This window comes from Carcharhinus amblyrhynchos, chromosome 12, assembly GCF_965287045.1.
Source record: "Carcharhinus amblyrhynchos chromosome 12, sCarAmb.v2.hapA, whole genome shotgun sequence".
NCBI lineage: Eukaryota > Metazoa > Chordata > Chondrichthyes > Carcharhiniformes > Carcharhinidae > Carcharhinus > Carcharhinus amblyrhynchos.
The window spans coordinates 29,727,778-29,755,654 of record NC_137335.1 but is presented as its reverse complement, the minus strand read 5'-3'; the positions used below and the strand labels follow the sequence as shown (position 1 = coordinate 29,755,654).

Sequence of the window (27,877 nt, the reverse complement as noted above, 5' to 3'; positions counted from 1 at the left end):
AGCTATATCTATATCAAAAACGGCTTCCAAAAGAACAAAGATATGTGTGGTGTTGCTTGACTTCACAAGTGTGGCACGCTGGTCTACGCTTAGAGCTGGGTGAGCTCAGTTGTTGAAACGTTCCTGTGCTACAAATGATTTGGAATCCATCTCAGACTAGGGAAAAATGCTTGGAGAAGACTGGCCAACAGACTATAATAGGGTTAAGTGCTATCCCCAATGCTGTTCAATACATAGCAAATTAACTGCTTAACAACTACACCTCGTAATTTCATCCACGCTTGACATCTCTTGTGCCACACAAGCCCCATCCTTCTGCGCCTTGGCTCAGACCCTTTAAAATGTGACAAAGTTGACGGACTACTGTAGCACTTGGTGGCTTGCATTGAATTTCTCTAAAACATATTCATAATGTCATTGCAACTCTACATGGGTGGTCAGAAACTAAAGCATGATCGCAACCCAAAGTCACACGCCAATGGAAGGCTTATATTAGAATGTGGTGTCATCCTCCAATGCTTCTCACAGATTTCACACTTTGCATTAATCTCTTCTATGAATCTCATTTACTATTCACCAACCATGCCCAAATTTTTTAGCAGGAATATTAATCTTTGACAAGAATGGTGAGCAAATAGTCTATACCTTTAAGGCAATTTTTTCTTCTCTGATTATCACCTGATGTCACTTTTATTTCCCTAATATGCTAATCAGAAATATCAGGCACTGTTAGAGGAATGCATGATCGAATAAACTGCAGATCCACTGACTTTCCAGAAACAATTATCTTACCATGTTCCACGCCCAGTTCCGTTTGTGCCTTTTTTTTATAAAAGACTTACTCGTCAGCAAGGTTAACTCACTGCAGATTACAGCAGTACTGATATAAAGTGGTTTGCTCCAGCTATTTTGTATGGAATCACTACTCTTTTTTAATATATCCAAACCATAGCTTTACTTGTGTAGATATGGTGGTAGTTTATGCATTGCAGGAAGAAGCCACTGTGGGACATTGGGGCTTCAGGGTGGTCCCTTCGCCAAATCCATTCCTGAATTGGTAGTACACAACCTTCAGGCACCTCATGCAGACTATACCAGTTGTTTCTCTCCTTGTGGTCTTAGTACTTCAGTTACACTTCCTCCCTTAGCAAGATAGGCACATTTATTGCAGGTTGTTTTCTGTAGATGAAATGCTTTAGCCCCACATCGCTGAGAAAGGGTGGGGGTCTTGTTCTGCCTTTTACCAAATGAAGATGTTCCCTTTGTCATTAACACCTTTAATTTGTTGTCAACACCAAACCTAAAACTAGCAGACTTCCACACCCTTCAATATTGCTTTGATCCTCACTACTAAGTGAATGAAGGTAACATTTTAACCAAGCTGTTCCACATCCAATTAAAGCAAGATAACATGGATATATAAAATAAAAAGTCAATATGAGCTAAGGCTTTAATTCTGTCTCTCTCTCTCCGCAGATGCTGCCGGACCTGAGTTTATCCTGCATTTTCTGTTTTTATTTTGTTCCACATATTGTCAATATACAAGCAATTACACAGTTCAATGAGTCTGCATCTGAGACACGCAATCGCCAAACTAAAGCTCCTTGCGACTAGTACCCTTCTGATTGATTGTTGTCACCTTCTTTAGCCTCACAATTGTGCATGTTATGTATCACTTTGAAGACCTGCTTTTAGGCTCTGGGCAGTTCATCATATGAAGAAGATGTTTTGAGTCACACCTGAAGCTCCTGGCATTCCTTCAGTTCATTTGCCATTATTACTGTTCCAATCCTGTCTTCTGCTGAGTGCTTTCATCTTCATTCTTGCTATCTTTAACTTTTTCATTGTACTGATGCCTATATCCAGAGTCTGGATGATCTTGAAATTCAGCAATTATCGAGCTCTCTGTTCTTTGTGGACATAACTTCAGGAAATCCTCAGGGCAGTGACTTAGCGCCAAACATCAGCAACAAGAGGGACTCTAATTACCACCCCTTGACATTCAATGGCATTGGCATCACCAAATCCTCCACCATCAACATCCTAAAGGTCACCACAAGTGAGAAACCTACCAGATAAATACAGTGACTACAAAAGCAAGTCAGAAACTAGTTATTTGGTAATGTGTAACTCAACTCCTAACTCCCCAAAGCCTTTCCACCATTTAAAAGATGCATGTCAGGATGTGATCCACTTATCTTGAATGTAACTCCAACAAAATTCTAGAAGTCCAACAAAATGCAAGGAAAAGCAAAATGCTTGCTTAGTGCCCCACCTACCATTTTAGACCTTCGTTTACTCATAATTGTATACTGTAGCATCTGAGAGTTCTACCTACAAAACACCATGGCTTCTTCAACAGCAACATCCAACCTAGAAGAACAAGGACAGCAAGTGCACAGGAACACAATCACAGCTGAAAGTTCCACTTAGTCTACCACCATCCTGAGTTGAAAATATATCACTGTTTCTTTTCAGTGTTGCTGGGTCAAAATCCTGGTACTCCCTACCTAACAGCACTATGCATGACCCTACGTCACATGAACTGCACAATTCAAGATTTTCTTTCACCACCGCCCTTTGAAGGGCCATTAGAGATGAACAGCAATGGTGTTGTCAATGACTCTCAAATTCCATGAACAAATGAACACTGTGGCATGGTGACACAGTGATTAGCATTGCTGCCTCAACGTGCCAGGGATCCGGGTTCAATTCCCAGCTTGGGACACTTTCTGTGCAGAGTCTGCACGTTCTCTCTATGTCTGTGTGGGTTTCCTCTGGGTGCTCCGGTTTCCTCCCACAATCCAAAAGATGCGCTGGTTAGGTGCATTGGCTATGCTAAATTCTCCGTCAATGTACTTGAACAGGTGCCAGAGTGTGGCAACTAGGGGATTTTCACAGTAACTTCATTGTAGGGTTAATGTAAGCCTACTTATGACACTAATAAACTAAATTAAAAAAAGATTTTAACCTTCATTTGATCAGCACAGTGCATACAGGGATAAGGGACCTGTGTGTGATTATTCTCATGTTATATGTATATGTTATGTGCCACTTTATTAATCCAATATTCCTAAAATATTACACCATCTGTTGCCAAGTATGAGATCTCTTTTTGGAGGCAGGATCAATACCACTTGTTTTAATTGATTCATTCGGTAGTAACAGGTCAGCATTAATTGCCATGGTTTCTAAAGAATTAGTGACTTCTCACATTAGAATAGAGAGGGAATAGTTACTCCTCGTCTACAGCCCTGCTGGGTTTTTCAAATTGATGGCAGCAGCATATCTTCAGTTGACAGCTTTCCCCTATATTTTTGAAAATTAGATTGGCTGGAAGTTTATTAACCATGTTTCTATGTTGCTCGACATTGGTTGTTTCGACTCATCATTGGAATACGCCGGTTGGGGTTTAAAAATTCAGAGTTCATTTATCTACATCAGGTTTCTTTTAATTGCTGCATTAAGGGTTGTGCATATGGTTCCTGTGCATTAGTGAATCTCTTGATGCTGCAGTTACTTTCACAATTTTCATACGTTTGCTACAGAGCACTCTGCCTGAGCAGTGTTATGACAGTGTGTTCAGATGAGACATGAAAAGAGAAATATAACAGCAAAAGCAAGAAGTTAAATGCACAAATAAGATAGGCACATGGATACTTATAATCAGATAACATAACCAAATATATGACTACCATCTCCCTAACAACTTTAATGAAATTGAATATTCGTGCAAACTGAAGTTCTGTTGCACTTCAAAGTTTGTTTACTGCACTTGCCTAAAATTCAAGCTGCTCTATTTTAATTAAGTTGTTGAATGTATTGCAAGCAGCTTAACTAAACAGAAAATCACAGTGTAATCAGTGAATGTTTTCAACAAATAAAATTATGACAATCAGCAGAAAATATTTCTTCACAAATATGTTCTAGAAAAATTACATTTGGTTAGATATTACATTGTTTTATCTATCTGATCTTACAGACCTTGTGCCTTTTTGGAGAATTGAAATTATTCAGCAATAATGTAAATTGAATCTCAGCTATAAATAACTCAAACATGAGCAATCCAGCGCTCACAGTCACCACCTGAAGGAATAACAGTAATAATTGAAATACAGAATGCATTTTGTCTCATATAGTCATTGCCACTTAAAATAACCATATTTGAAACAGACATAAATGGGTCCAAAATGCTAACTGTTTGTATTAATGTTAATTTCAAAATTGCCTGTAATATTGTCCTAACTGATTCCATTTATTTTGGGTAGAAACAGATGAGCTTATTTACTAAGTTACAGTCAAGGTGCACTGAATGCACAAACAAATCAATTTTGTGTACTGAACAGGGTAGATAGTGAAAAACCATTCCCATTGTTGGGAGGATAGAGAACCTGAGGATGACGATTTACACAAGTCATCAGGATCAGAAATGCACTGGCTGAGTGTTATGGAAACTGTTTCAATTGTAGCTTTCAAATGAGGACTCAATTATTATCTCAAGAGGAAATGGCTACCTGGAAAAGCAGGGAAATGGCACTACGTGAACTACTCTTGCAGAAAGCCTTGCAGAGACGATGGGCTAAATGGCCTCCTCCTGCACTGTAACAATTCCACAATTGAAAATTTTCTAATCTCCTCTTAAGTGATGTAGAGTTAACACTTTGAATCAAACACTAATTGCAGTTTATACAATTGGAAACAATTAGGTGAAAGTTCACTACTCAGAAGGAACATTTTCGTACAATAGTCGAATAGCATAAAAACATATTCTCACTTTGCATGCATGAGAACTTACCAGTTTCTGATTTGTTGCCTTGAGGTGAAGAGGCTAGATTTCCCTCCGCAAAGTAAACAGGAAAGCTGGAACACTCAAAAAAAAGTTGACAGGCAGCAGCGAATGCATGATTGTGATCTTTAGAATTCTGCAGTTGCTCTGTTGCCTGAAATGTTGCATCGCCTTTGCCGCTAAGTTCATGGTCCTCCACCTGGCTTCTGCACAGGTCCATATGGAATCCTACTGCAAATGCCTGGCAAATAACTTCATTGGGAATGATATAAAGAATTATAAACTGTGTCAAAAACTGTTCAAAGTATTCCAGGCAGTACTGCATTGTTGTCTTTTGAGCAGAAGTCCCCGCAGGCACAGCCACTTTACCTGCTTGTGATATCGATACCACAGTGTCCTCTGACCCAATAGTGGAAGCAGTTTCTACTTCTGAAGAAGTGCTGCCCTGTGGCAATGACCCTGAATCCTGACCCTCACCTAGCACTTTGTCAATATCATCAATTTTGTCTGCCTGATACTGCACAAATTCCGTGAAACCACTTTCAGACGACTGACTGCTAGGAGGATTTTCACCATCTTCAAACACATCACCAGAAGCCCCAAGGTTGACTGATGAAACCTAATTAAAAAGACGAAAGATGAAAATCCTAAGAAAAACGGTAATGATTCCAATTGATTCAACTCTGCAATGAAAATTAATATTCTAAAACCCCATTTCTGAAACGCAAGAGTTCATTGGAAGATACTTCAACTGTATCAAGATGAGACATGTCACTGCAAAAGTTATACAGCTAAGATCTTAAAGGGACAAGATGGCATTTTTCCTTGAAGTGCTTCCATTTATACAAATAATTATATGCATCAGCATGTTCTTTCTTGGTTTTGCCCACATGGAAACGATGCAAACAGAACCACACCAGTATAATTGACAAATAAATAATAACTTGAGCAAAAAATGGCAGCGTTCTGTTCAGTATTTTCAGCAGTTTTTGTTTATATTTCAGACTTGAGGCAGCTAGGTGATGGCCTAGTAGTATTAATTAATCCAAAAACTCAATTAATGTTCTGGAGACCCTGGTTCGAATCCCAGTGGTGGAATTTGAATTTGAATTAAGAATCTATTGATGATCATGAAACCATTGTTGATTGTCAGAAAAACCCATCCGGTTCACTCATATCCTTTAGGGAAAGAAATCTGCCGTCCTTACCTAGTCTGGCCTACATGTGACTCCAGAGCCAGAGCAATGTGGTTGCCTCTCAACTGCCCTGTGAAATGGCCTAGCAAGCCACTTAGTTGCATCAGTATTTCAAGAAGGCAGCTCACCACCACCTTCTCAAGGGCAAATAGGAATGGGCAATAAATGCTGGCCAACCATTGATGCCCATGTCCTATGAATGAATTTTTTAAAAAGTTGCAGTATTTTAACTTTGAACCTAAAATTTGGTTTCCCAGCTGGTGTACCAAACTATTCCAAAATCACATGTTCCATTCTCCTTCTTATCCTTTCCTCCCCTCCCGCATCACCCTCTGCAATGTTTTCTATGACGATCTGGGACATAACCCATGAAAGAAATTCTGTCAAATATTTTATCTCTTCCAATAAAAATGTGTTAACAAAAATAGAAGCTCCTTCCAGATATACCCTGCCCTTAAATAAAACAAAGAAATCATAGAAAGATACCTTGTGGTTTCTTTAGAGCTTAACAGCTTTACTCAGTTGCTGATCTATCCAACCAGGAGGAAAATTCTGAGGTATTAAATCTCTCAACTGGGAGAGCAAGAAGGGTGGCAGCACGGTAGCACAGTGGTTAGCACTGCTGCTTCACAGCTCCAGGGACCTGGATTTGATTCCCGGCTCGGGCCACTGTCTCTGTGGAGTTTGTACATTCTCTTCGTGTCCGTGTGGGTTTCCTGTGGGTACTCCGGTTTCCTCCCACAGTCCAAAGATGTGCGGGTAGGTTGATGGGCCACGTTAAGAAATTGCCCCTTAGTGTCATGGGATGCGTACGTTAGAGGGATTAATGGGTAAAATATGTAGGGATATAGGGGTAGGGCCTGAGTGGGATTGTGTTCGATGCAGACTCGATGGGCCGAAGGGCCTCTTTCTGCACTGTAGGGTTCTTTGATTCTTCTTTGATTCTATGAAGTTTGCTACCATCAGCCCCACTGCCAGTTTGGTTGGTTGCAAAAGGGAAACCATTTGGATTCCTGCTCTGTTCCTGAAAATTGGTAAGAAAATCTTAAGGTGTAAATGTTCTATTTAGTTAGTTTGAAATATCATTTGTAGAATTTTTAATGTCAGGGAGTTGACCACGGTCCTTAGTTTAATCCTGCTCATAGTTCAGTATCTAACCATGACATGTCTTGTATTTGTTTTGGATAATGGGGTCACGAAATGGAAAAAAAGGTAAAATCTCCAACATTTGATCAGAAATTGAATTGGATTAATCATATAAATACTGAGGATACAAGAGCAGGTCAGATGGTAGGGATTCACCCTAAGTCACCTCCAAATTCTCCAAAGCCTACAAGGCGCAAGTCAGAAGCGTGATGGCATGTTCTCCACTTGTTTGGATGAGTGCAGCTCCAACAACACTCAAGAAGATCTGCACCATCCAGGACAAAGCAGCCCACTTGATTGTTTATGAATGGGGTGCCACATTCCCTCCACCACTGCTGAACAGCGGCAGCAGTGTGTACCATCTACAAGAGGCACTGAAGGAACTCACCAATGCTCCTTAGACAATACCATCCAAACTCATGATTGCTTCCATCTAAACAGACAAGGGCATTGGACACACCATTACTTGCAAGTTCCCCTCATCACCCAGACCTGGAAATATTTGGCCAATCCTTCATTGTTGCTGGGTCAAAATCCTGGAACTTCCTCCCTAACAGCCCTGTGGATGTACTTATACCACAGTTCAAGGTGGCAGCTCACTACCTCTTTCTCAATGGTAAAAGGAGATGGGCAATAAATGCTGGCATAGTCAGCGACATCCATATCCACTAAATGAATTAAAAACAAAGTAACACTTAATTAACACTACATCAAATCACAAAAGAAAAGTGTACCTTTTTCTCTTCCTTCTGTTGGACAAAGCTGGCATTTCCTGGAAAATGCAATTTGCACTCTGCCCCAGGTGACAACAAGGGTGGCTGCACTCTACTCAGTATTTTCGAGCACAGTTTTAAGCAGTCAGTGAGTTCAGAGAGACATAAAGCCTGTAGATGGCTTGTCAGACCAGATATCATCCGTAGCAACAACTGGGGCAAATGTTCAGTTTGAATCTCAATGTAGGTCTCCTAATGGGAATAAGTGCAACACAGGCAAAAGTAATATTACCCTCAAGGTCTTTTTGCATTCAAACTGACTATGCAGACATAGCAGAAACAAACTGGTGGATTAATAGTTGCTGTTTTAAACAGGAATACTGATTTTATCTCCAAAATAAATGCAATTAGCAAATGCAACTATAAATATATTAAATTATGAACTGAAATGCTGGAAATACTCAGCAAGGCTGGCAGCATTTATGAGGAGAGAATAAGAATTAACAGGTGGAATTTTCCCGAACAAATTTTAAGTGTTCTCTCCCGTTAACAATAAAGGGATCACCAGCATCGGTGCAACAGTACACTTCTAATGAGTCCCTTGGTGGACTCCTTATGCCCCTCCACTTTGCAAACTCCTCCTGCATAAACACTGTGCATATCCAACCCAACCCCAGTCATAACCCCACCTGCACTCAGCTCACACCCATAACACTGCCCTGGCATATTTATGGTGCCCAACAGGTACTGCCAGGGTGCCAGGTGGACACTGCCCAGATATGCTCCTGACCACCTGGGGCTACAATGGCCTCCAATTCCCCCCACCAGGCCATCACGCCTGGTCTCTGCGGGTGGAGACCAGCAGTGATTCTCGCCAGAGCGATATATTCAATCCCATGCAAATCAGCTTTGCATCACCAGCAAAACAGGGCCGGCGAAGCCAATTGGCCTGTGCCCAGCATGAACTGGATTTTAGCCTCACATGCAATCTTACCAGTTCACTGCACCAGTTGATCGGGATAGTGAGCTGATAAGATCATGCCCATCATTTTAGGTCAATGGCCTTCCATGAGAACTTTTCAACCAAGATAGATCCTACGTTAAACAGAGATCCCAAACATTTAGAGTATATCAAATCTTTATCATCTTCAAATGGCAGAGGTATTGGGCAAGGAGATTGTTTAGAGAAATGGTCTTAATTCTACATCCCAGATAAACCAGTAGCATGTTTTTGGTGCAGAACTATTCCAGTATCAGAAAGTAATAAACTTTAAAAGGGCCATTACTTCAAGTCTTCACAAACAAACTGTTGCACTTTACATCAATCTTGGAAGTAAAATAAAGGTACTACACAACTCTAGCACTCGCCATGACAGTCAATGTCCATAGAACTCAAGTTCCTTATAACAAGCTTGTAAAACAAATTATGTTCACATAAGCATGTAGTAAACACTCGTGAATATCAATGTTCCTCAAGAATTCAGGCTATCATAAATATGGGTCACCTTAAAGACAACTAAAGTCTACACAGCTGGACAATCAAGGGTCAAAAGCATCAATTACTAATCTTTGGGAGATCACCAAAGCCCTTGTGCAAATGAAACTAATTCTCATTGGGTTTTGAAACCATAGAATCATGCAATGCAAGAGAGGCCGTTCGGTCCATTGAGTCTGCAAACCTCCCACCTAATCCAATTTACCAGCACTGAGCCCATAGCTTTGAATATTATAACATGGCAAGTGCTCATTGAGGTACTTTTAAAGGATGAGAGGTAACTAGCCTTGAACACCCTCCCAGGTAATGCATTCCAGACTGTTACCACCCTCTGGGTAAAAGTAGTTTTTCCTCGCAACCCACCCCCCCCCTAAAAAACTTCCTGCCCCTCACTTTGAACTTTGTCCCCTTTGTGACTGGCCCTTAAAATAAGGGGAATAGCTGCATCTTATCCATTGTGCCCATGCCGCTCAAACTTGTGCACCTTGATCAGGTCGCCCCCATCTTTTCCAATAAAATTAACCCAAGTCTATACAATCTTTCTTCCTAACTCAAATGTTCCATCCCAGGCAGCATCCTGGTGAATCTCCTCTGCAGCCCCTCCGGTGTAATCACATCCTTCCTATAATGTGCCAACCAGAACTGCACACTCTTTTCCAGCTGTGGCCTAGAAACTGTGGTTCTACACAACTCCAACATGGCTCCCTTCTTCCGTAATCTATGCCTCAGTTGATAAAGGCAAGTGCCCCATTTGCCTATTTCCCTATCCTAACATGTTTTTCTGTCTTCAGAGATCTATGGATAAATACACCAAAGTCCCTTTGCTGCACAGAACTTGTCATATGGTTCGTTGAATACTTCTGTGTCAAATTACTCATTCCAAAGTGTATCAGCTCACACTTTTCAGGGTTAAATTTCATCTGCTACTTATCTGTCCATTTGGCTATTCCGTCTATATCTTCTTATAGCCCAAGTCAACTGTTAACCACCTGGCCAATCTTTGTGTCATCTGCAAACTTAGTAATCCTATCCTCCACAGAGTCATCAGGTCCCAGGGATTTATCTACCTTGATGTGCTTTAAGACTTCCAGCACCTCCTTTTCTGTAATATGTACACTTCTCAAGACATCACTATTTCCCCAAGTTCACTAACACCCTTGCTTTTCTCAACAGTAAATACTGATGAGAAATATTCATTTAGAATCTTGCTCATCTCTTGTAGATCCGCACACAGATGACCTTGTTGACCCTCAAGAGGCCCTATTCTCTCCCTCGTTACTCTTTTTCCCTTTATATATTTGTAGAAGCTCTTTGGATTCTCCTTTGCCTTATCTGCCAAAACAATCTTGTGTCCCCTTTTTGCCCTTCTGATTTCTCTCTTAACTCTACTCCTACACCCCCTATACTCTTCAAGGAATTCACTTGATCCCAACTGCCCCTATGCATGTCATATGCCTCCTTATTCTTTATATAAATTACGAGTAATAGACCCAGCACAGATCCCTGTGATTGGGTGGAGAGAAATTTGTTGAGTGTATTCAGGGGGAATTTCTCATTCAGCATGTGGTGGCCTGACGAGAGAGGGGGAAAAAACTTGACCTCCTCTTGAGAAATAAGGAAGGACAGGTGACAGAAGTGTTAGTGAGGGATCACTTTGGGACCAATGACCATAATTCTATTAATTTTAAGATAGATTTGGGGAATGATAGGTCTGGCCCAAAAGTTAAAATTCTAAACTGGGGCAATGCCAATTTTGATGGTATCAGGCAGGAACTTTCAAAAGTTAATTGGGGAAGTTTGTGGGAAGGCAAAGGGACATCTGGTAAGTGGAAGGCTTTCAAAAGTGTGTTAACCAAGGTTCAGGGTAACTACATTCCTGTTAGAGTGAAGGACAAGGCTGGTAAAAGTAGGGAACCCTGGATGACTCAGGATACTGAGGCCCTGGTCAAGAAGAATAAGGAGGCATATGACATGCATAGGGGCAGTTGGGATCAAGTGAATTCCTTGAAGAGTATAGGGGGTGTAGGAGTAGAGTTAAAAGAGAAATCAGAAGGGCAAAAAGGGGACACAAGATTGTTTTGGCAGATAAGGCAAAGGAGAATCCAAAGAGCTTCTACAAATATATAAAGGGAAAAAGAGTAACGAGGGAGAGAATAGGGCCTCTTGAGGGTCAACAAGGTCATCTGTGTGCGGATCTACAAGAGATGAGCAAGATTCTAAATGAATATTTCTCATCAGTATTTACTGTTGAGAAAAGCAAGGGTGTTAGTGAACTTGGGGAAATAGTGATGTCTTGAGAAGTGTACATATTACAGAAAAGGAGGTGCTGGAAGTCTTAAAGCACATCAAGGTAGATAAATCCCTGGGACCTGATGAAGTGTATCCCAGGACATTGTGGGTGGCCAGGGAGGAAATCGCAGGTCCCCCAGCAGTGATGTTTGGATCATTGATAGTCACAGGTAACATGCTTGAAGATTGGAGGATGACAAATGTTGTGCCTTTGTTTAAAAAGGGCTGCAGAGAAAAGCCTTGGAATTACAAGCCAGTGAGCCTCACATCTGTAGTGGGTAAGTTGTTGGAAGGTATTTTGAAAGACAGGATCTCCAGGCATTCAGAGATGCAAGGACTGATTAAGGACAGGCAGCATGGCTTTGTGAGTGGAAAATCATGTCTCACAAATTTAACTGAGTTTTTTGAAGGGGTAACCAAGAAGGTAGATGAGGGCAGTGCAGTCCGACGTTGCCTACGTGGATTCTAGCAAGCTCTTTGACAAGGTACCGCATGGTGGATTGTTGCATAAGGTCAAATAAGAACATAAGAAATAGGAGCAGGAGTAGGCCATCTAGCCCTTTGAGCCTGCCCCGCCATTCAACAAGATCATGGCTGATCTGAAGTGGCTCAGTTCCACTTTCCCGCTTTCTCCCCATAACCCTTAATTCCCTTGCCTACCAAAAACCTATCTACCCGCATCTTAAATATATTTAACAAGGTAGCCTCCACCACTTCAACAGGCAGAGAATTCCAGAGATTCACCACCCTTTGAGTGAAGAAGTTCCTCCTCAACTCTGTTCTAAACTGCACCCCCCTTATCTTGAGGCTGTGCCCTCTAGTCCTGCTGTCCTTTCTGAGCGGGAAGAACCTCTCCACTTCTACCCTATCCATCCCCTTCATCATCTTATATGTCTCAATAAGATACCCCCCTCATCCTTCTAAACTCCAACGAGTACAAGCCCAGTCTATTCAGCCTCTCTTCATAGCTCAACCCCCTCAACTCCGGTATCAGCCTAGTGAACCTCCTCTGCACTCCCTCCAAGGCCAAAATATCCTTGCCCAAGTGCGGCGACCAAAACTGCACACAGTACTCCAGCTGCGGCCTCACCAGTACCCTGTACAGTTGCAGCAAGGCCTCCCTACTTTTATATTCAATCCCCCTCGCTATGAAGGCCAGCATCCCATTTGCCTTCCTGACCACCTGCGGCACCTGTAGGCTGGGTTTTTGCGACTCATGCACAAGGACCCCCAGGTCCCTCTGCACCGTAGCATGCTGCAGCTTTTCGCCCTGTAAGTAGTAGTCCTTCCTACTATTATTCCTGCCAAAGTGGATAACCTCACACTTGCCAACCTTGTATTCCATCTGCCAGGTCCTCACCCACTCGCTCAGCCTATCTAGATCCCTCTGCAGACTTTCTACACCCTCCGCACAATTTGCTTTTCCACTTATCTTTGTGTCATCAGCAAATTTCGACACCTTACACTCAGCTCCCTCCTCCAGATCATCTATATAAATGATAAATAGCTGAGGCCCCAGCACCGATCCCTTGGGCACTCCACTAGTCACCAACCGCCAATCCAAATAGCACCCATTGACACCCACTCTCTGCCTCCTATTTGACAGCCAATTCTCTATCCACGCTAACACCTTACCCCCAACTCCATGCCCCCTAACCTTCTGTAACAACCTTTTGTGCAGCACCTTATCAAACGCCTTCTGAAAATCGAGAAACACCACATCCACCGGTTCTCCTCCGTCCACCGCACTAGACACATCCTCATAGAATTCCAATGTTCATCAGACACGACTTCCCCTTAATGAATCCGTACTGTGTCTGCTCTATCAAACAATTCTTCTCAAGATGCCTCGCTATTTCTTCTTTGATGACGGATTCAAGCATTTTTCCAACAACAGACGTTAAACTAACCAGCCTATAATTCCCTGCCTTTTGTCTGCTACCCTTTTTAAACAGCGGCGTAACATTAGCCATTTTCCAATCTTCTGGCACTTCCCCGGAATCCAGCGAGGTTTGGAAAATAATCACCAAGACATCCACTATCACCTCCGCCATTTCCTTCAGAACCCTGGGATGCATTCCATCCGGTCCTGGGGACTTGTCCACCATCAGTCCCTCTAGTCTGTCAAGCACTACCTCTCTAGTGACAATGATCTCATTCAAGTCCTCAACTCCTACCATCTTTCCATCGTTAATACCCAGCAAACTATTCGCGTCCTCCTCCGTGAAGATCAAAGCAAAAAAACTTATTCAAGGCCTCAGCCATTTCCTCATCCCCCACCACTAAATCCCCCCTCTCATTCTCTAAGGGTCCAACATTCACCCTAGCCAGCCTCCTCCTCTTTATATATTTATAAAAACTCTTACTATCCTTTTTTATATTTAGCGCTAGCTTAGATTCATAGTCTATCCTTCCTTTCTTTATCAACTTCTTTGTCATTCTTTGTTGATATTTAAACCTCTCCCAATCCTCTATTCGCCCACTACTTTTAGCCACTCTAAACGCATCAGCTTTTAATTTAATACTCTCCTTTATCTCCTTCGTTATCCACGGCTGATTATCTCTTTTCCTACGATCCTTCTTTACCATCGGAATAAATTTCTGCTGAGCACCAAGAAAGATCTCCTTAAAGATCCTCCACTGTTCCTCAGCAGTCCTACCGCCCAATCCGCTCCCCCAATCTACATTCGCCAATTCCTCTCTCATCCTATCGTACTCCCCTCTGTTCAAACAAAGGACACAGGTCTGGGATCCTACTTTTTCATCCTCCATCTGCATCAAAAACTCCAGCATACAATGGTCACTCTTCCCAAGCGGATCCCTCACAACAAGGTCCCTAATTCTACCTGCCTCATTACGTAACGCCAGATCTAAGATAGCTCGCTCCCTTGTCGGCTCCAGCACACACTGTTCAAGGAAACTATCCCGGCAGCATTCCAAAACTCTTCCTCAAGCCCACCATGTCCAACATGGGTCAACCAATCAATATGTAGATTGAAATCCCCCATAATTATCACCATTCCATTCCTGCACGCATCATTTATTTGTGTATTTATAGCCCGCCCCACCTCCAGGTCATTATTTGGGGGCCCATAGACCACACCCACCAGCATCTTCCCTTGCTGTTCCTTACCTCCACCCACAACGATTCCACGTTCTGCTCTTTGGCGCCTATATCTTCCCTTACTACCACCCTGATACTATCCTTAAATCAGCAGAGCTACCCCTCCCCCTTTTTCCTCCTGTCTATCCTCCCTAAACACTTGATACCCCTGGACATTCAGCTCCCAGTCCCTGTCACCCTGCAACCACGTCTCTGTAATGGCCACCAGATCATATCCATTTGTGCTGATCTGCGCCACCAGCTCATTCACTTTGTTCCGATCTCACGGGATCCAGGGTGAGGTAGCTAAATGGATATAAAATTGGTTTGATGACAGAATGTGGAGATGCCAGCATGAAGATGATAGAAGCCAGAAAGTGGTTGTAGAGGGTTGTTTTTCGAACTGGAGGCCTGAGACCAGCGATGTGCCTCCGGGATCAGTGCTGGGTCCACTGTTATTTGTCATATATATTAATGAATTGAATGAGAATATAGGAGGCATGGTTAGTAAGTTTGCAGATGACACCAAGATTGGTGGCATAGTGGACAGTGAAGAAGATTATCTCCAATTGCAATGGGGCCTTGATCAATTGGGTTAGCAGGCTGACGAATGACGGGCAGATGGAGTTTAATTTAGATAAATGTGAGGTGAAGCATTTTGGTAGATTGAACCAGGGCAGGACTTACTCACTTAATGGTAGGGCGTTGGGCAGAGTTACAGAACAAAGAGATCTAGGGTTACATGTTCATAGCTCCTTAAAAGTGGAGTCACAGGTGCAGAAGACATTCAACATGCTTGTTTCATTGGTCAGAACATTAAATACAGGAGTTGGGGCGTCATCTTGAAATTGTACAACACATTGGTACAACCACGCTTGGAATACTATGTACAGTTCTGGTCACCCTATTATAGAAAGGATATTATTAAACTAGAAAGAGTGCAGAAAAGATTTACTAGGATGCTACCAGGTCTTGATGATTTGAGTTATATGGAGAGGCTGGATAGACTGGGACTTTTTTCTCTGGAGCGTAGAAGGCTGAGGGGTGATCTTATAGAGGTCTATAACATAACGAGGGGCACAGATCAGCTAGATAATCAATATCTTTTCCCAAAGGTAGAGAAGTCTAAAACTAGAAGGCATAGATTTAAGGTGAGAGGGGAGAGATACAAAAGTGTCCAGAGGGGCAATTTTTTCACACAGAGGGTGGTGAGTGTCTGGAACAAGCTGCCAGAGGTAGTAATAGTAGTGGGTACAATTTTGTCTTTTAAAATGCATTTAGACAGTTAAATGGATAAGATGGGTATAGAGGGATATGAACCAAATGCAGGCAATTGGGACCATCTTAGGGGTTTTAAAAAAAGGCAACACGGACAAGTTGAGCCGAAGGGCCTGTTTCCATGCTATACACCACTGGACGCTGGCTTCCAGTCACTAAAATAATCTTTTGTCATCACTTTGTCTCCCATAATTGAGCCAATCAAATTACCCTGTATACCATGTACATTTGCCTTATTTACCAGTCTCCCATGTGGAACCTTCTCAAAAGGTTTTACTGAAATCCATATAGACGACATCAACTGATCTATCCTCAACTACACACCTGGTCACTTCTTCAAACATTCAATCAAATTAATTAGCTCCCTCTGACAAAGTCATGCTGACTATAGTAGAGATAGATGGTCTCCTTCAGAATTTTCTCCAATACTTTCCCTACCACTGACATGAGACTCACTGGTCTGTAGTTCCTTGGCTTATCTTTACAACCCTTCTTAAAAAGCGGACCCATATTAGCTGTTCTTCAGTTCTCTGACATTTCCCCCACGGCCAAAGAGGAATTAAAAATTTTTGTGTCAGAATCCCTGCAATCTCCACCCTTGGCTCCCACGGCAGCCTGGGACACGATTCATCTGGACACGGAGATTTGTCCACTTTTAAGCTTGCTGACAACTCCGATATCTTGTCCTTCCCCGTGTCAATTTACTCAAGAACCTTGCACTCTCTCCCTGAATTCAATACCTTCATTATCATTCTCTTGGGTGAAAACAGATGTGAAGTATTTGTTTAACACTGTCCTCTGGCTCCACCCACCAATTGCCCCTTAGTCTTTAATGGACCCCATTCTTTCCCTAGTTATCCTCTTCCCATTGATATACTTGTGGAAACTCTTAGGATTTGCCAGTGCTTTCTCATATCTCCTCTCTGCTCTCCTAATTACAAAGAACGAAGAAAATTACAGCACAGGAACAGGCCTTTTGGCCTGCATTGACCATGCTGCCTGTCCGAACTAAAACCCCTACTCTCTTTTGGGCACCATATCCCTCTACTCATAAGAACATAAGAAATAGGAGCAGGAGTAGGCCATCTAGCCCTTCGAGCCTGCCCCGCCATTCAATAAGATCATGGCTGATCTGTCGTGGCTCAGTTCCACATTCCCGCCCTCTCCCCATAACCCTTAATCCTATCAAAAACCTATCAACCTGCGTCTTAAAAATATTGAGCGAGGCAGCCTCCACCACTTCAACGGGCAGAGAATTCCAGAGATTCACCACCCTTTGAGTGAAGAAGTTCCTCCTCAACTCCGTTCTAAACCCCCCCCCCCCCTCCTTTATCTTGAGGCTGTGCCCTCTGGTCCTACTGTCCTTTCTGAGCGGGAAGAGCCTCTCCACCTCTATCCTATCCATCCCATTCAACATCTTATATGTCCCACTGAGATCTCCCCTCATTCTTCTAAACTCTAACGAGTACAAGCCTAGTTTATTCAGCCTCTCTTCATAGTTCAACCCCCTCAACTCCGGAATCAGCCTAGTAAACCTCCTCTGCACTCCCTCCAAGGCCAAAATATCCTTGCGTAAGTGCGGCAACCAAAACTGCACACAGTACTCCAGCTGCGGCCTCACCAGTGCCCTATACAGCTGCAGCAAGACCTCCCTACTTTTATATTCAATCCCCCTCGCTATGAAGGCCAGCATCCCATTCGCCTTCCTGACCACCTGCTGTACCTGTAGGCTGGGTTTTTGCAACTCATGCACAAGGACCCCAAGGTCCCTCTGCATCGTCGCATGCTGCAGTTTTTCGCCACATAAGTAATAGTCCTTCCTACCAAAGTGGACACCCTCACATTTGCCAACATTAAATTCCATTTGCCAGTTCCTGGCCCATTCGCCCAGCCTATCTAGATCCTTCTGCAGACTCTCCACACCCTCTGCACAATTTGCCGTTCCACCAATCTTGGTGTCACCTGCAAATTTCGACACCATACACTCGGTTCCCTCCTCCAGATCATCTGTATAAATGGTAAATAGCTGAGGCCCCAGCACCGACCCCTGGGGCACTCCACTAGTCACCAACCGCCAATCCGAATAGCACCCATTGACCCCCACTCTCTGCCTCCTATTTGACAGCCAATCCTCTATCCACGCTAACACCCCACCCCCAACTCCATGCCCCCTGACCTTCTGTAATAACCTCTTGTGAGACACCTTGTCAAACACCTTCATGTATTTGTCAAGATGTCCCTTAAATGTTTTGCTTTCTTAAGCTCCATCCTGTACCTTCTGTACTTCACTAATGTCTCTGTTGTTTTTCTCCCCTTGTATCTGCAAACAACTTTCGTTTCCTTCTCTTGGTCATTCATGGTTCTTTGGACTTGTTGCTCCTTCCTATCACCTTAAAGGGAACATACTAGGCTGGTACCCTCTCCATTTCCTTTTTGGATGCCCCCCCACTGCTCTTCAGTGGATTCCCCCACCAGTAGCTGTTCCCAGTCTACCTTGGCCGGCTCCTGCTCTCCCCCAAGTCCAAAACATTTATTTTGTGACTTGTCTATTTCTTTGTCCATAACAAGCTTAATTGGCCTACATTGTGTTGCTATCACTAAAGTGTTCCGCTCCCACCATCTCAATCAGCTGTCTGACTTCATTCCCCAGAATTAGATCCAGTACAGCTCCTTCCCTTGTTAGGCCCTCTACATGTTGCTCTAAAAAGTTCTCCTGTGCACATTTCAAGAAATTTACAAAGTTAAGGTCATAGATTAGTTCCAAAATTGTTTACATTGGGCTAGTTTGTTGCAATGAGATTCCATAGTACATTGGATTTATTTTTGTACAATACAAAAATATACAATACTGACATAACACATCAGAGTTCTCAAGTATGTTAGTCATTGATGATTATCGACTCTTCACAAACCTTAGAAATGGCCAAGTATATATATTTATAAATTACAAGCATTATCAAAAGAGATCAATAAAGTATGAGATTTTCCACTGGGGTGAGATAGGATGTAGCCATATGAAAATCATTATAAATTTTCTTAAAGATGCCTTAAGCAACAGGAAAGCAATACATTTACATTAAGATGAAAAACTTTTGAAGGCATGCTATAAGCAGCATAAAAATCAGCTCAAAGCAATCAACAATGCTTGTATAAATGAGAGATTTGGCATAGAGAAAGGTTACTGAAGCTCAACTTTCATTTCAAAAACGTGTAAATGAAGGCCACGCTTTTTTAAACTCCAGAAAAATACTAAACTCGCTGTAAGCGTGTATTTTTCTATTACCAAGTCTGATTAATAAGATGTTATTTTAAATCTATTACGTTTGGAACTAATATTGGTACATACCTGCAAATACTATCTTAAACAATTACACAAACAAATTGGTTTTGCAAGCAAACTCAATAGCAACTGAGCAACATAGTTTCATTAAATTCACCACTTCAGCCTCCTGAATATCTATCTTTCAATCACTTGGCTACCTCCTATTTCTCATATTCATGCTGCCCCGTTCTGATATAATCTGAAACCATAACATCAGGTTCTGCATTTATCCTGACATCACTAAGCTTTATTTCACCACGACCTTGCTTGGCTCCTCCACTGTCGCTGATTCAGCACACTGCTTGCCTGACATCTAATAATGCATCAGCAGAAATTTCCAGCAACTAAATAGAAAAACGATTGGCAGGTTTGGCTCCTGCCACAAACTTTGCTCCCTGGCCAAAGTTTCTTAATTTCCCTTGGGATGTGGTGCAAGCCGTCTTCTTCAACCACTGAAGTCCAAATGGTGTAGGTACACCAAAAATGCCACAAGGAACAACGTTTCAAGTTTTTGACTCAGTGACAGCCTAGTTCCATGTCAGGATGCTATGTGTCTTGGAAGGGGATTTGAAAGTGATGGCGTTTCCATTCTTTCACTGTAGCTGGGTCAAACACCTGGAACCTCCTGATGAACTTAGAAAAAAAAAGGTAGTGTTACGGAGTTATAAGTAGTCAACTTTGGTGATGTATATATGTGATTGGAAGCTTTCAGGTGATAGAGGTTGAGAGTTTGGAAGGTGCTGTCAAAGAATCTTTGGCATGTTGTTGCAAAGCATCTTGTAAATCTTTTTGCCACAGCGTACTGATGATGGAGACAATGAATAATTATGGCAGTGGGTAGAGTGCTCATCAAGCAAGCTGCTTTGCTTTGCATAGTGTAGAGTTTCTTGAGTGTCGTTGGACCTGCACCCATCCAAGCAAATGGAAAGTATTCCACCATATTCCTGACTTGTGTCTTGTAGGCAGTGGACAGACTTTGGGAAGTCAGGAGTGAATTACTTGCCATAGAATTCCCAGCCTCTGACCTGCTCATCTATCACACACATCACTGTTACCTCTAGATGTGACAATGCTCTTGTTGCTGGCATCCCAAATTCCACCTGGCATAAGTGTGTGCTGATCCAAAATTCTGCTGTCCATATTTCAACTCTTGTTACTGTCATTACCCATGTGTTTTGTGGCCTACATTGGATCTCTGTATAACAATACCTCAATTTAGATATACTCATCCTTGTTTTCAAATTCCTTCATGGATTCACTCCTTCCAAATCTAACCTTTTTTCAGCTACATAAAAGCTTCTGAGATTTCAGCTCTCCACAAATTCTAGTCTCTTGCATCACTCTGATTTTGGTTGCTTACAATTGGAACAGCTATGTTGAACTTTCGATTCCAATCTTGCTCTCTTCCTTTAAATTGCTCTTCAACCAAGCTTATGTTCACATGCTCTGGTAACCCTTTCCGTGGCTTGGCATCAAGAATGTATTTTATAACAATGCTTGCTTTGCACCTTGGGACACCTTAATTTAAAAGGCACTATATATATGCAAGTGGCTGTTGGTGAAAATAAAAAGCTAGTATATTGTACAGATAAAAATAAATTGAATGGCACATAGTTCTTGAATATGTTGGATCCCCCAAACTCATTCCAGAAATGCATGCAATGGTATAACTGTTTTATTAAATGAGCAAGCAGAAAGATTAGATGATGTGATATGACAATTTGAATCCCATACCTGACAAAGTACTCTCATACTTCGAGTAGGCTTTAAAAAAAGAAAGCAGAGGTTTACAAAAAAAGTTGTCACACTTCGAGGACAGCAAGGGAATAGAAATTTGAAGCACTCCTGAACAACTCCCTGCAATTTGCACTTCTTGCTTCCTCTCTTGCCCCTCCCTTGAACTCATTCCACTTTCAAAGTCAGTATTGTGCCATGCACTCTTATCTCTGATATCCTATGACACACAAGAACACATTTAATTCTGACTGATTTAGAAAAATCAGCAGTCATTAGTTGCAGATGTGAAGGAGGTATTAAAAATAGACAGAAAAGCCCTTTGCTATATTGTGCAAATATATATTGTGCTACAACAAAATGAAGGTGCCAAAAAAGCAAATACATGATAAATATCTGAGTGATACATCTTTAAATGCACTTTTCCCTTAATGCTCGATTCCCAATCAAAAATAATCATATTCCTGTCAATTTTAATTTGATTATTGGATTAACCTTCTCACGCTCACTGTCAAGGTATATATATGAATAGTGGGGAATAGGCCAGGGTAGCACAATTAAATCATTATCATGGAAACATCCAAACTAGGAGTCAACATCTTCAAGGGTGGGTTTGAAAGAATTTTCTTGATCAGAATGTTTCCTGCCCAATGAGCTAGGCAGCACTTCTGTTCTGGTAAGGGTGGGAATACGCTGGGTTAACTGGATCAATTGTCAGTAGGGAAACACTTGGGGAACAGTGACCATAGAATCTTAATTTTATGGCTAGTTATGGAAAAGGGCAAGGATCAATCTGGAGTAACAATATTCAGGATCACTTTCAGTAGAATGAGAACAGATTTGGCATATGAATCAAAGTTTGCCAAGCAAAACAGTAAAGGAACAGTGGGCTGCCTTTAAGGAGGAGATGATATAGGTACAGTCAAGCTATAATCCCAAAAGGAACAGATAGAGTGAATAAAGCCAGAGCTCCCTTGATGACGAAAAAGAAAGCATAAGGTGCTTATGAAGGTGCCAGGAGGTTGATGATGCAAGCGAGAACCTGGCTGAATATAGAAGTCTCAGAGGGGATGTGGAAGAAGAAATGACGGATATGGAAAAAGAAACGAGAGGCATAAGAAGAGATTAAAAAAGACATGCAGTTGACATAAAAAGGTAATCCAAAAGTCTTCTGTAGGCCATAGGAAAGGATAGTAACAGGAGGGATGAAACTGATTAGGGATTGCAAAGGGGCTATCGCCAAGAAGACAGACTGAGGTAGTAAACAAGTACCTCATATCGGTCTTTACTAAGCTCAAACTATGATGAAAGAGAAGATAGTTAAAATACTGGACTGGCTAAAATTGATGGAAGGAGGCATTAGAATAAACTGGTTATACTTGAACTTATACATCAGCAGGAGCATATGGGATGCATCTAAGAGCACTGAGGGAAGGAAAGAAATTAGAGAAGCGTTACTAGTTATCTTCTGAATCACCTTATGGTGCAGTTGGACTGCAGAATTCCAAAATATTGCACCCTTGATCAATCAGAAAGGTGTAAAGATAAACCCAATAACTGTAGGCCAAGTCAGTTTAATCTCAATAGCTGGAAAGCTTTCAAAAATGACAACCCCAGATACAAATCATCTGGACGAGTGTGGATTAATCAAGGAAAGTCAGCAGTTTTCTTAAAAGCTAATCATGTTCAGCTAACTTAGAATTTTGGTGGTTTAGAACATGCTGGCATGCACTCATCAGGACAGACATAATAATGCCAAATTTCAAAAGGAAACAAAAATGTATACTGCGTGATAACAGAGGTCGGTAAGTCAGCTCCGATTGTTCAAAATGCTGCCATGGCAAATGCACCAAGGAGCTACTGTCCCCTTTTGAAAAAGGTGCAATATCTGGACATATTTCTTTTGCCTGCAAAGGGAAGGTCCCCACATATAAATATATATGGTTTCTAGCAATCAAACTGGATACGTTGCAACCCAACAATCAAATTGGTTGTTAGTGCTTCTGAGCACATTCAGGACTGTCCAGCAACTGCTACTCAATCACAAAATTACATCTAACGATAGGCATTATGTTCTGAATTTTGAAAGCACAGATTGGTCAAGTAGAATCAGTACTCTCCATTTATTGCAAACAGCTGACATGATGTGCTGTTTGTCACTGCTCCAGTTGCTGGGATATATGTCTTATGTGTCTGACATCACACCAGCACAGAAATTCACATAGCATATTACTCATTTGTATTACAGGCAGAATATCCTGATGGCTATCCCAATCAGATCATTGCTCATCACATATCGTGTATACTCATGAATGGAACAAAGGCCACCACATGAAAACTGGCCAATCGATCTCAAATTATTCTGGATGGGTAAATTTTCTCAAATATTTGAGCGACAAGTGAAGCTAGACATTTCATACCGCTACCATGCAGTGGCAACATAAGTGGTGTTTTCCACCAACAGAATGTTACTGTAAATTTCTAACTACTACATAAATCAGTCAAACTCCTAATATATCTCATTGGTGCTTATTAGAAGTTACATATTCAGAGACTTGTGCTCTGCAGGGAAAAAAATATATCCAGGTGTTGTACATTTTTTGAATAAACAGAAGCATAGGGGGCAGTAGTTCCCTCATGCATTTGCTGTGGCATTGTCTTGACCAGAGTCAACTTGCCAACAAATCAGCAGATTTTTCTTGTGCCACATAACTAATTGTTCCCTTTGGAATTTGCCATTCTGAAATCTGGCCTGATGAGTGAAAGATGAAATGCTCCAACAGAATGTCTCTTTTTCCAGCAATGACTTTGAATAAAAGAATGGGAAGAGAAGGGGAGATGGCCATTTGTTCCTTCATGTCCGTACCAGCTCTCTTCAGTACCAAAGTAGCCAGTTCAACACTCATCTTTTTCACAAAGCTCTGCAAATCTTTCAGTTAATTATCAAATTCCCTCTGAAAGCTACAGTTTAGTCTGCTCCACACTATACTCCCTTTCTCCGCTCTCTGAAATGCCTTCAAATCATTCCTAATTGTGGAGCCCAAAATTGGACATAATTCCAGTTGATGCCAAACCAGTATTTCATAAAAGTTCACCGTATACTCCTTACTCTTGTACCCTGGGCATTTATTATTAAAGTCTGTATGCTTTCTCAACCCTCCCTGCCACCTTTACTAGTTTGTGCATACACCCCAGGTCTCTGTTCTTGCACTCTCTTTAGACTTGCATCCTTTATTGTATATTGCCTTTTATTGCCCTTCCTCTTAAAATATATAAATTCACATTTTATTGTATTAAATTTCATCTGCCACATGTCCACCCATTCCACCAGCCTGCCAAACCCTTTAGAAGTCTATCACTGTTCTCCAGACAGTTCACAGTCATCACAATACCATCCATACCCAAATCTAGATCATTAATACAGATCAAGGAAAATATTGCTACTTATCCCCACTGCTATTGCCTTCCAGTGCATAAAATAACTGTTACCCATTATTCTCTCTAGTACAACCTTGTTCACAAGATCTTCAAATAATCATCCACAAAGTAAGTAATCATGTTTTCTAATAACACTTGGTTCATACTTTCTTTACTTGGCTTGGTGCAATGCACAAATGAACACAGCAGAATGCCATTGAAAATCATATGTAACTCAACAAAATTGCACTCTTTGCTCTTTGTTATCAGCAATTTGTACAATTGGGATATTCAAAATAAGCAATCAAAATAAAATGCTCCCATTATGTTATAAAAACAGTAACATGCGACTACAGCTTTGTGATTTGGGTTATCTTCCATATCACCATTCTTGGCAACAGTAGTGCGCTGAATGGCAAAGTTTTGTTATACTTGGTTTCTGGAACAGCAGCATTTAAAGTGTAAATCATTTATCAAGTCAAAATATAAAAGAAAGAGAAGGTTGCAGATATTTTTGGAAACAATACCACGAATACCTGCCACCTTCTCTCTCTTGCATACTTTATCTATAATTGATACCTTGCAATCATACCTTCAATTATTTCCATTTGTTGAAACAAACATCATCCATTCTTCTTGAGCAGTTTCTGCTAATTCAGAAAGGTTTATCACATGCTACCAAATTTAAACCTTCGCATTTGCCATTTATAATTTATTGAAGTCTGAATTTAACGTTTTTCGACAGATCATGATTCAAATGCATATTTTTCTTAAACTTCTTTTTCATCCACCAATTATTGACAATTTATTGAGGAAAATCCAATGTTTTTAGTCACTAAGATCATAATGTTGAACTTTGGACAGAATTAACTACATTGATGTTACTAAAACTTAGAGGAATACTCCTCGATGAAAAACCCAAAAAGTGTTCTTTTCCTCAAGTCATGAGGTTACAATGTACAATGTTTGTAATCTTTATCATTCTTTGCTCAGATGGTAACTGTCAATTACTGAGACTAATTGGGGAAAATCCTTACCAATGACACAATGTCCAATAGGAAGTCAACTAAGAGACAGAATTCAGGCAGAGAGTACTCTGACATTTCCTTGCCTTGAGGTGAAGCCTGCAATCTTGCATTCAGTGTTCTCCTAATGAGGAAGGAAAATATATAATATAGCAGTCTACATGAATGTCAGGTTGATTTTCACAAACTTTCGGCATAGTCAGTTATAAACAACTAAATAAAACATATGGGTAGTTTTCCACAAATCTGAAGCCTTGTTAATTCCAAGAACTCTCTCTCGTCGAGAATATCCTTTCCAACCAATTTTTAAGTTATTTTAATGAAAACTACGGAATTGCACAAAATGACTCTGTACATAATTAGTAGTAAATTAGCAGCAAGAAATTGCCCCTTAGTGTCCAGGGATGCATAGGTTAGAGGGATCAGAGGGTATAATATGTAGGGATATGGGGGTAGGGCCTGTGTGGGATCGCCTAGTTTGGGGGCGTTTAAGAGATCCGTGGATAGGTTTATGGATGGAAAGGGATTGGTTTAGGTTAGAGGGTCATTGTTTTTTAACTGGTCGGCGCAACATCGTGGGCCGAAGGGCCTGTTCTGCACTGTAATGTTCTATGTTTGGTGCAGACTCGATGGGCCTCTTTATGCACTGTAGGGTTCTATGATTCTATGATTCAGTACTACACAATGTAACCTATCATACTCCAAGATACATAATTTCTGCTGCACTTATTAAAAGTCAATGATTTGCTTTTTCGTAACAAAATAAAATGAGTAATTTCTTAAGATAATCTTAAGATTGCACCACTTGCTCATATTTTTCCTTTATCCTGGTATTCATGAAAAAGTCAGATTTTGAAAGTACTTTTTCAGGATGCTGTACATAAAAATTATGTAATAATTTTCATTTGCTGATTAAAACCCAGCACAAACGTTTCATCTAATTTGGCAGAGTACAGGCACAAGTAGCAACAGTATGAGGAAACAAGCTATACAAAGTTACACAAAGAGCACTGGAATGAGAAATATGGTATTAGGTGGGATTAGATGAAGAGGGAATTCAAAAAGATCTAAAAGTAAGTTTGCAGGAAGTGTGGTAAATAAAGTTGGTAAGCTATAGGCACAAATAGTCATATCAGCATATGATAACTGATACCTGGCACTAAACAATCATGGATTTAGGGTGTTCAGGAAAATATGGGAAGGAAGGAAAAAGGGGAGAATTGGCAGTGTTGATTAAGAATATTGCAGTGCTGGAGAAGCACATGTCCAGAAGTGATGAAGGACAGAATCAGTTTGATTATAGCTAAGAAATAAAAATGAGGTGCAGTAACACCACTGGGTATATTTTATAGTCCACTTACTAGTGGGACAGATATGGAAGAGCAAAGGCAAAACACTGCAGATGCTGGAAATCTGAAATAAAATAGAAAATGCTAGAAATACTCAGGAGGTCGGGGGGGGGGGGGGGGGGGGGGGAGAAGAGAAATGCAGAGGGGCAATGAGCAATGGTGGAAAACAATGTCAGCAGAGGGGAAAATGAGGATGGGGAAGCTGGAGCCTTAAAGACTGGAACACAAATACAATAGTGGGTGGAACAGGAATACAATTGGAAGGGATGTACGTAGACTGTGTGCTAGGAGGGAAGGCTGAATTAGTGTGGCACAAGAGGGTAAGGCTTGCACAGAGTCATGAAGGGCAGGGCGTGGGAAAGGCTTACAAATGAGGGATGGGGTTGCACAGAGACTAATGGAAGGGGAGAGGAGAGAAATACGGTGTCGTCAGTAATCAAAAAGGAAAGGGAGAATTAAGAGAAAGACAATCATAGATCCTGGTCTGGGCCAAGTAGCCAGTGAGTGAGACTGAAGTCAGTGGTAAGGCTTAGTACACCTGATAGTCAAGATGCAAGGACAAAATCAGTCCTTGGGTTGTGAGCCATGCTACAGAAAGCAATCAATTGCGCACACAGCACCATGCAACACCTGGTGTTTATTAATAGGAAAAGGTTCCACTCCAACATTCAACTGGTGTGCAATTAGAAGCACATCATGCATGTTTGTGCCAGGTACTCTGGCTCATACATCCGAGGCACTCCTTCAGAGGCCTCATATTAGAAAGGTCTAGTGAATCTAGTGTTGGCTGTTTGGAAATCAGGAGTACTGACTCAAACAATGGCTCATCACACCAATGTGTCATCCTCTTAAGTCAGAGGATATAATGAAGCGCATAAGGCAACAAGATCCAAAGAGCAAACCACTGGCATCCTGAAGACGTGCTTCTGATGCACGGAGCTTCAGGTGGGTCTCTGCAGTACTCTCCAGAGAGGGTGTCCTGTATCATCATGGTGTGTTGTGCCTTTCACAACCTGACATTTCA

The 27,877-nt window shown here is 41.5% G+C and overlaps 1 protein-coding gene and 1 pseudogene across 3 annotated transcripts in view; both read right to left on the bottom strand.

Moving 5' to 3' along the window:
* The window catches only part of dop1a (DOP1 leucine zipper like protein A), a 296,966-nt gene that overhangs the window by 155,207 nt on the left and 113,882 nt on the right, over positions 1-27,877 (bottom strand). For 2 of the 3 annotated variants that reach the window (XM_080200297.1, XM_080200298.1), the window contains exons 12-15: positions 25,517-25,628; positions 21,063-21,092; positions 7,863-8,093; positions 4,796-5,405 (exon numbers count right to left, since the gene is read on the bottom strand). In XM_080200297.1, the coding sequence (XP_080056423.1) occupies positions 4,796-5,405; positions 7,863-8,093; positions 21,063-21,092; positions 25,517-25,628 (983 nt within the window). The remainder of the gene's footprint in view (positions 1-4,795; positions 5,406-7,862; positions 8,094-21,062; positions 21,093-25,516; positions 25,629-27,877) is intronic. The other variant, XM_080200299.1, reaches the window with a different exon arrangement.
* LOC145350883 (large ribosomal subunit protein eL37-like) lies at positions 980-1,269 on the bottom strand (annotated as a pseudogene).